Below are 9487 nucleotides of genomic sequence, written 5' to 3'. Positions count from 1 at the left end.
TCCGGTCGAGCCGCCGCCCCCGCCGCCCCGCCGGGCTGACGCGGGGCCGGGTCCTCCTGTACTGCCGCCGTCTCTCCTTGTCTTTTTTGTATATGCGGCACTTCTGTGGTTTTAGGGTAACGATGTCCAAAAAGGAACTTTTCGTGTCTCTCTGACACTTCCTGAAGCGGGGTTCTCGTTTTTACGTTTGTAGCTTGTTTTTCAGGAGTGTGGCCCGTTGTCCTCACAGTGATCATCGGGTTCCTGGTCCGTTCAGGAAATGTCAGTGTGTGCGCTGCAGCAGCTCATGCTTGAGGCGCATGTGGTTTTTGACTTTTAACTTGTAACTAAGACCCGCAAGGCTAGTGAGAACGTCCTGTTAGATAAGGTTTAACCTGATATCTAGTAATAATGCCGCACGTTTATCCTGTGGGACAAGGAGGTGCCGCGTGTGAGCATCACTTCACCCCACGTGATTCAACCGGTTCCCAGGGCAACAGCCCATCCCAACGGAACGGAACCAGGGCCTCTGAGCAGCCACTTGGTTCTTTTGTCTAAAAGTAACTTCAAAAATTAAGCCAAGAAAAAAGTAGTACTTTAAGGAAAGCCAGAGAGAGGCACACTTTGTATTTACGTCTTCTAGAGAGGTAAAGTTATTACATAAAATGGACAGCTTCTACAGTGTTTCATAAAGTGGCAGGTCAATACATGAACACACTAAAGTGCATTGGATCCAATTAAATGTTTATTGAATTCAGTGCCCAAGACACTGAAGGTATAAAACTAATTGGAATATTTAAGAGCCTGAAATTGGCCCAATAGGGCTGTGTACACAGAGCAAACTCAGGCATTAAGTTTGCTTGGGAATTTGTTTTCTCTGGGTATTTTTCCCCAAAAGAATTCAGTGCTGATTATGACACCTTAATTTTGAACATTAAGAGCATTTAAGTTAAACATGTAACAAAACAGGTTGTCCTTCGGGCAGTTTTGCATGCAGTCACAGGCAACATGGAAGGAATGAGCTTTCAGCTTTATAGACAAAATGCTTCATTTGGGGGTTTGTGTGTGTGTCACCACGAAACTAGCTTATGAGATTGTAGAGCTCATGTGTGTTCTCACATCAACCTTCACCTTTTCAGGGCAGCGTCTTGGTGTGAAGAGAACCGAGAGCTGCATGAGTTGCTAGTAGGTTGTGCTGGGGATGCTCCTGGGAGAGACCAGCTGCTGAGGCAGCGCCAGTGCAGAGGCTGTCGACTTGCCCAGAGGAAAGGGACCGCCATGGATCAGAACAACAGCCTGCCGCCCTATGCTCAGGGCCTGGCCTCCCCACAGGTAACAGAGCGTCTGCTCTTGAAGATGGATTTGTATTCTTCAAGCCTTTCACATTCTGTTGAGAAGGGCTCCTAGGCTTTGAAGAGGCATGATGGTGTATAATTTGTGGAGTCTCTGTGGAAGCAAAATGTATTTGTCTATAAAAACATGTGTCCTGCAGGTGTTGTCTCCCTGTCTGTGGTTTACTTTTTAATTTTCTTGATGGTGCCTTTTGGAAAGTAGACGTTCTTCCTTTTTCTATGGTCTCTTTATCACCGTTGCTTCATGGTTCGTCTTCTGTGTCTTGTCTGAGAAAGCTGCCTACCTGAACTCATAAGGTGTTTTCCTGTGTAGTTCTTGTTTCTATGTGTACATCTGTCACTTATTTGTTTTTAGCTCATTGTTACACATGGCGTAAAGAAAGGCAGACCTTTCAAAACCTGAGCCTTAGTCTTTTTAAATTAACGTAACCTGCGTTTTTTCTAGCCAGTATTTTTATAGAAGTTAGTACTAGATGCAGTGGACTAATGTCTGTCCTTGGGGCCACAGTGTGTAGTTGGTCTTCCTCCTGTTCTTTCTGCCACCATGTTGGTGAGATAGTTTGACATAAACGTCTTACACATTTCTAGTTTATGTTTTCTGCCAAATAAAGTGGCAGAGCAGGAAAGGGTTGTGGCTCCTGGGGCTTGCACTTTGAAAATCGAATGGAAACGGAACCCCTCCACGCAGAACTGTCAGGAGTGGCTTTAGGAGGTTCTCAGCCGCCACGAGCTCTGCAGGCTCCACGGCCTCCATGGGTGTCGGTGCTGGAAAATGTGCTTGTGGTCTTGGCTCATCTGCCAAGAAGCTCTGTGGTCTTGGGCAACTCATGTACCTGTTCTTAGTCTCGGTTTCCGGTTTCCTTATTTAATGAAAAAAGAAGAGCGTGTGTTTCCCTTCCCAGAGAGCTGTAGGTAAGACTCGGGGCGATTAATAAATGTCATGATGTCTGGAAACGTTGAGAAGCAATGTAGAAAAGTAAATTGATATTCTGATAGATGCATTGGGTTTTGTTGATTTAACCTTTGAGAGCAATGATTAACCCTTTTTAATAGTGTTAGAATCATCATCATGACCATCGCTAACACTCAGTGTTTTCAATGTGCCTATCATCCTGCTGGACGCTGTAAGTGGATTTCTCTAGGGTAACCATGTAATTTATCCAAGCTGGAAATGGGGTGCTACCTAGACGGTATGCAGGATAATGGTTTAAACAGGGATGTGGGTCACCCCAGTGGTCTCCCTGATTCTTTCTAACAATTAACAATCTCAGGGCATTATTGTCCCCTAGGTAGGCCTTCAGGGTTAAGCAACTTCCTCAGGTTCTCATGTGTAATAAGTAGCAGATTTGGCTTTCACACCTAAGCTCCTACCTACTATATTATGGTAATTGAAGAAAGTGATGTGTGGAAGAACAGCAAGTTCCTCCCTATTAATGTTCAATAACTGCATTTACACCAGAAGGCGTCTGTCTTTACACATCTCATCTGTTCTCTCACCAGGCAGCACCAACCATCCTAACCCACCGTTCTGACTTTCCACAGGGCGCCATGACTCCTGGAATCCCTATCTTTAGTCCGATGATGCCGTATGGCACAGGGCTGACTCCACAGCCCATTCAGAACACCAACAGTCTGTCCATTCTGGAGGAGCAGCAACGGCAGCAGCAGCAGCAGCAGCAGCAGCAGCAGCAGCAGGCAGCAGTGACGACAGTGACAGCCGCAGTGCAGCAGTCAACGTCCCAGCAGGCTCCTCAGGGGGCCTCAGGACAGACACCACAGCTCTTCCACTCACAGACTCTGACCACTGCACCCTTGCCGGGCACCACACCCCTCTACCCCTCGCCCATGACCCCCATGACCCCCATCACGCCTGCCACGCCAGCCTCTGAGAGCTCGGGGATTGTGCCACAGCTGCAGTGAGTACTTGTGTCCTCTTGCTGCCTGGGAGGATCCCCTGGAGCCTGCCACTGCTCTTTGTTTTCAGAGGCACCCATGGATCTCACAGGGACTGGATCACATTTTCTGCCTCACTTGAGTCCTAGTGAGCCGCCCTCAGTGAGAAGCTCTCCCAGCTTTAGAAGTTGGCAGCTTGTGCCTGTGCTCTTGGACCAGCAGAATTCCATGTGTGTGTGTGTGTTTTTTTTTTTTTAGTATGTTTTATTGATTTTTTACAGAGAGGAAGGGAGAGAGATAGAGAGCTAGAAACATCGATCAGCTGCCTCCTGCACATCTCCTACTGGGGATGTGCCTGCAACCCAGGTACATGCCCTGGACCGGAATCGAACCTGGGACCTTTCAGTCCGCAGGCCGACGCTCTATCCACTGAGCCAAACCGGTTTCGGCTCCATGTGTGTTTTCTTGTTGTAGACATTTCCCTGTAGCTGGTTTGCTCAGTCAGGCCAGATAGCTACTTCCCTTGGCATGCTGTCTGTCTTTGGTACAGTTAGTTACTTAGTCATAGAATTACTGTGGTTCATAGTGGTCCTTGTTTTTTTATTGGTTATTACGAGGGCTGCATATACATCTTTGAAGAGCTGTGGATGGCTGTTTTTGCCCTAAATGGACTTTTCTACCTAAAGGCAGTGGGTTCTATATGTAACAGGATTCGGGGTGGGGTGGTGGTGGGGGTGGGGGGAATATAATATATTCCTACAATGGGGAGGAGGAAGTATCTAACTGGTACAGAGATGGGTGGACGGCGGCCGCACAACACTGAATGCATTGGACACCACTGAGCGGGGCACTAAAACTGGTGGAGGTGCTAAATTTTATGTTATGTGCTTTTCAAGACAATTTCAGAATAAGAAAAAAGAATACGTTGAAGCCCCTAGCCGGTGTTCCTCAGTGGTTAGAGCATTGTCCTATGCACCCTAGCGTCGCAGTTTCTATTCCTGGTCAGGGCACAGACCCAGGTCGCAGGTTCGATCCCTGCTTGAGGTGCATGAGTGAGGCAACCATCTCCCTCTCCCTCTTCCTTCTCCTCTCTCTAGAATCAATGAAGCAAATCTCAGATGAGGATTAAAAAAAGAGAATACATTTAACTGTTATATGACTAAGTGTGTGATAGATGCACCAAAATGTACTTGACTGAGTTCATACATGGACAAGTGTTGCAGGCAGGCGTGTATAGAAGTTGATTGGAAAGAAATGGGTGATGTGGAGATGAACACATTGCTAGGTGCCTTATAGCTGTGCACTGGCACCCACGGGAGGTGCGTCTGCAGGCTGGGTGCACTGTGCACAGGACAGTGATGCCGGTCCATGCACAATAGTTTTATTCAGGGGGCACGGCGCATAGCAAGTCTACACTTTCAAGACCAGGAAACTATAGAGTAAAAATGTAGGTTGGCTCTGTTTAAATTCTTATTAAAATTTGTAATAAAGTTGTTTTTCGCTGTAGTATATTTTTTCTTTTGTAAGTTATTCATAAAATGATACAAGAATACTAAAAATGGGGGTCTTGGGCATAGATAATACATGGTTGTCTGTTTTTCTTGATTTACTGAGAGTTAAGCAGAATAAAACAGGTTTTTTTCGTTTGTTCTGAGTTATTGTTCTTCCGAAGAATACTATTTTGAGAGGACTGAGAAAGTCATGCCTGCCCATTTTCTTTGTAAGGAGCGGTCTTGGGGTTAGCAGTGGTGGTGTTTCAGAGCTCAGAGATGAGGTGCGTCAGTACCAGTGAAAGGGTAGGGCTCTGGATAGATGGTTCCCAACTCTGCTCTGAGGAGCCACTTGTCTCCTGGGCAGGTTACCCCGTTTAAGCCTCAGTATATGTGAAATGCTCACCATGGTATGTGTTACTTTTTAAACACCTAAAAATGTCAATAACTTATTAAATTGAAATTAAGTTTAAATTTAATGAAATCAAATTAGTTTGAATGAAACAATCAGGTTTCTAGATAATCATCTAACACCTCATCCTGTAAAATTTAAATGAATAAATCATGTTTTCTTTTCAATTTTTTTGCAGAAATATTGTATCCACAGTGAATCTTGGTTGTAAACTTGACCTGAAGACCATTGCACTTCGTGCCCGAAATGCTGAATATAATCCCAAGGTCAGAGCAATTTTAATATATTTCAAAGTATAGCACAGGAATTTACTTCTCAAGATCCCTGGATCAAAACGTTGTGCCACGGTAATAAAGGAATGCTGCTTCTGAAAGCCAACTGGGAATAGGAGGTCACTTCCACAGGCGTTGCTGTGCTTGTGTTCTGCCTTATTAATTCCTCTGGAGGTGAAGGTTTTTCCAGCAAAGTTTATAGTTACAGAAGCTAGTCATGGGAAGCAGCAAATGTAAGGTAGCAGTAGAGGCTCTCGTGTAAGTAAAGAAAAAAAAATTGAGCCCTGGCCTATGTGGCTCAATTGGTTAGGCTTGTCCCAGGCATTGGAAGGTTCCTGGCTCGATTCTCGGTCAGGCCCCATGCCCCGATTGTAGGTTTGGTCGTATGGGAGGCAGACCAATGTTTCTCTGTCACAACAATGTTTCTCTCCCTCTCCCCCCTCCTTCCCTCTCCCTTCCTCTCTCCATAATAAATAAATAAATTGCAAGTACTCCCTATCTTATAGGAATGTACGAAAGAATTTACAGGTCGTGGTTCAAGTCAGTCCTCACAGTTCTGCTTCCTGTGCGAAAGCTTGTGCCCTGCTTGGTGATGGGAGGTCCTGCCTGGGGGCGTGTGCGGATGCTATGGTGGCTGTGCACAAGGACTTCTTAGCTGTTATTGTCTAGTTTTCCTCACGTTAATGACTTCACCATTCCAGCGGTTTGCTGCGGTCATCATGAGAATAAGGGAGCCCCGGACCACAGCCCTGATCTTCAGTTCTGGGAAAATGGTGTGCACGGGCGCCAAGAGGTAGGTGCAGAGAGGCTGTCTGTCTGTGTTTTGTGTGGTCTTGGTGGTAGGCTGATGCTTTAATCAAATGCTGTTGTTGCTTTCTTACTGCAGTGGTTGGCTCTAATCATTCTAGTCGGCAGTAATTTCATTTTTTTAAAGTTAGGCCTGGCCCTGGCTGGTTGGCTTAGCCGGTTGGAGTGTCATCTCGTACACGGAAAGGTGGCAGGTTCTGTTCCTGGTCAGAGCACATACCTGGACTGCGAGTTCGATCTCCGGTTGGGGCGTGTACAGGAGGCAACTCATCAGTGTTTCTCTCTCACATTGATGTTTCACTCTCCCTTTCCCTTCCTACCTCTCTAAAAATCAACTTTTAAAAATCCATAAAAAAATAAAACTTAGGCATCAATTCAGTTGCATTTTATGTGTTTTTGGTAAAATATTACATCACAACTATTAAGGATTCCTTTATGTAAAGAATTTTATATATAACACAAATTCATGCCCAAAGGGGAAAAATCTGCCTAGGGATGAGGAGAGAGCCGCAGACCCCCTTGGCTCTGGCAGTGACGTGGTGACAGGTGCCACTGCCCTCGCGGGGAATGGTGTTGGTTCTGACAGTCTGAGTCGTGAGCCGTTGTGTCAAATGCTGTTGCCCGTGCTCTGCCTCAGTGCGCAGTGAGCCTCCCTGTGAAGGCCTTGACTAGTCTGAGCCTAACAGCCCACAGACTTGGTAGGAGACACAGGAGGGGGATTAAAGAGAAGAGAAGTAAAGTGAAGTTAAATAAACTCCGAAAATCAAAGGCGATTGATGCACTTACAGGTGTTAATGTAGAGAGGGGCTGTGGAGTTTTGCTAATTCTGAACTTGAAAGTCGTCTTTTAAGGAAGCCATGGGTGTGGACATTCTGGCTCTGGTCTCAAAGTGTTTTCGAAGGCGAGACGTGGGTCTGCCCTGGCTCCACGTCCCTCTTCATTTTGGCGTCTTTACCAGCTTGTTTTACTTGGGACGCGGCTGGGGAACGTGGGGTTTCCCAGTGGATGCTCCATGTGTTGCTTTCACCGCAGGCCCGCTGTCTTGTACCTCACAAGAAACAGTGGGTATCTGTGTGGGTGACTTTTCTCAAGATAAGAAGTCATAAATACATTTATTATTATTAAAGAAAAAAAGGCACTGCGAGTATGGTTAATTTTTGTCATTCCTGACCCTGTACCCGAGAGTCTTGTTTAGGATGGTATCATTGCTCTCATTCTCCATGTTCTACATAAGCTCTGCGTTCGGAGTCAGTTTTATCCAACTGGTGAGTTATAGAAATGGACATAAAATAGGGGAGAACTAGTGTGTGCATTCTTTAAGTACAAACCTCACCAGTATTTTCCTATCAAAATGAAGCTTGTTCATTTTCTCTCAGTAGGAATTTGTGAGCTAAAACACAAAAGCAGTGGTCATGATGGTGACTGTATGCGCACATCTGTAAACCCTGGGGGCTGGCAGTAATGGGGTGCATTGGAAAGGGTGATCATTTTGGTAGGCCTAGTTTCCTAAATTTATTTGTGTCTGCATTTCTCTTATTGGGAAGGGGTGACCAGTTCACACTTTGTAAAGTGACTCATTTAAATAGCTATTTTAGCTGGCTCTGAGTATGACTAGCTCACGTTTTCCTTTCCCTAGTGAAGAGCAGTCCCGACTAGCAGCAAGAAAGTACGCCAGAGTTGTGCAGAAGTTGGGTTTCCCAGCCAAGTTTTTGGACTTTAAGATTCAGAACATGGTGGGGAGCTGCGATGTGAAATTCCCCATAAGGTTAGAAGGCCTGGTGCTGACCCACCAACAGTTCAGTAGGTAAGTCTGAAGGGGGTTGGGATTGCTTTTGACAGCAATCTGTTTACAAGTTCATGATAAATTGTCTGTAGCTCCCACTGTGTTTACTGTGGATGTTTCTCCTGATGGCTGGAGTGACATCTCTGGGTCTCGCTGGCCTTCTCACTGCATGTGGTAATGTGAAAACCCCCTTTAGTGGGTGAAATTTTTTTTCTCCAATTTATACCTTTTTTATTGTTATACCGGGTGAAATTGATTCCCCTTCTGTATGTTCCATCACCATATTGCTCAGTGACTACATTTCAAATGTGTGAATTAGCCCTTTGTACGCCATAAGCATCTGTAGACGTATAGATGGTTTCTGCTTTGGGCGCGTGGCAGTTAACTGGTTAAACCCACCACCTTGTGCATCAATCTTCCCCCTTCGGTCTACTCACCATTATCAGATCCACCAGCGAAGGGCACGGTTGAGGGACATGAATAGTCTTTCTGCTTCCCCTTGCTGAGAACTACCAGGTAGATGGTCCCTCCCCAGCCTCCCTGCTTGCAGCACCCCTCAGGCTTACTGTGCCCTTTGGGGTACCAGGGCCTTTGCACATCCCACTTTCATACTTGGCATAGTCTCACTTTTGCTTTGAGCACTCCCACTCACATTTCTTACCCGAGCACCTCTTCCTCAGAGAAACCTTCCTGAATTTTCTGCTCAGTGACGCACACATCCTGTTTTCAGTCTCTGAACTAATGCCATGAGATTTCTAGGTTTAGAATAAGACACGTGAGTAGAGCATCCAAACGGTGGAGTCCGGGAGAGGTTCATTCTCTACCCAGTATCTGCTCCAGCACTTTGGTTAAATTGCCTGACCAAGGTGAACAGCTAGAGAATATTTCAGTGTAAGGAAATGAGATGAGAATGATTAAAAGGCAAAACGTTGCTGTCAGATCTGAGAAGCAATGTTACCCCTAAACTTGTCCAGAATAACACTGGGTAAGGGTCAGAGAGACTTTAGGACATTTATGTAAAGCTCTTGTTACGCCAGAAAGTCCACACTCAGAAGGGAGTGATTTAGTCCTCAAGTGCAGATGACCGGTTGCCCTCCCTGGCCTTCTGCCTCCTCTCCTTTGATGCTCCTTGAGGAGCTGGGCTTGGCCTCCTTACAGCTGTTTTTTTCGTGGTTTTGCTTATAAAGGTTTTCATTTTATCTAAAAGCATGGGCAACTTTTAACTTATAAATTATTCTTTATGTTTTCCTTATAGTTATGAGCCAGAGTTATTTCCTGGTTTAATCTACAGAATGATCAAACCCAGAATTGTTCTTCTTATTTTTGTTTCTGGAAAAGTTGTATTAACAGGTAAGTTGTAACAAGAAGTGGTGTCTGAAGATTTGAAAGTTTAAAAAATGTCATTTTCTCCATGTGAGAAGTAATTTGGTAGCTACTTGGAGAGGCCTTTTCTTTCCTCCCACCTGAACGTGCTGGCAGGAAACATACCAGAGGAGGGA

General features: G+C 45.4%; 1 protein-coding gene and 1 long non-coding RNA gene across 2 annotated transcripts in view; one reads left to right on the top strand and one right to left on the bottom strand.

Annotated features, from left to right (window-relative positions):
* The first annotated feature begins 1084 nt into the window (after positions 1–1084).
* Positions 1085–9487, top strand: part of TBP (TATA-box binding protein) — a 9566-nt gene continuing 1163 nt past the window's right edge. The window contains exons 1-6 of the mRNA XM_006755154.2: positions 1085–1311; positions 2874–3247; positions 5305–5392; positions 6100–6191; positions 7842–8009; positions 9244–9338. Of these exons, the coding sequence (XP_006755217.1) occupies positions 1258–1311; positions 2874–3247; positions 5305–5392; positions 6100–6191; positions 7842–8009; positions 9244–9338 (871 nt within the window). The 5' untranslated portion in view covers positions 1085–1257. The remainder of the gene's footprint in view (positions 1312–2873; positions 3248–5304; positions 5393–6099; positions 6192–7841; positions 8010–9243; positions 9339–9487) is intronic.
* LOC107181741 lies at positions 6627–9232 on the bottom strand. The gene is made up of 2 exons (XR_001512447.1): positions 8650–9232; positions 6627–7286 (listed from the first exon to the last, which is right to left on the bottom strand). It is a non-coding gene; the product is annotated as an uncharacterized LOC107181741 (long non-coding RNA).

Source organism: Myotis davidii, unplaced genomic scaffold (assembly GCF_000327345.1).
Source record: "Myotis davidii unplaced genomic scaffold, ASM32734v1 scaffold592, whole genome shotgun sequence".
NCBI lineage: Eukaryota > Metazoa > Chordata > Mammalia > Chiroptera > Vespertilionidae > Myotis > Myotis davidii.
The sequence above is the reverse complement of the archived record's forward strand: the minus strand, read 5'-3'. Positions and strand labels throughout refer to the sequence as shown.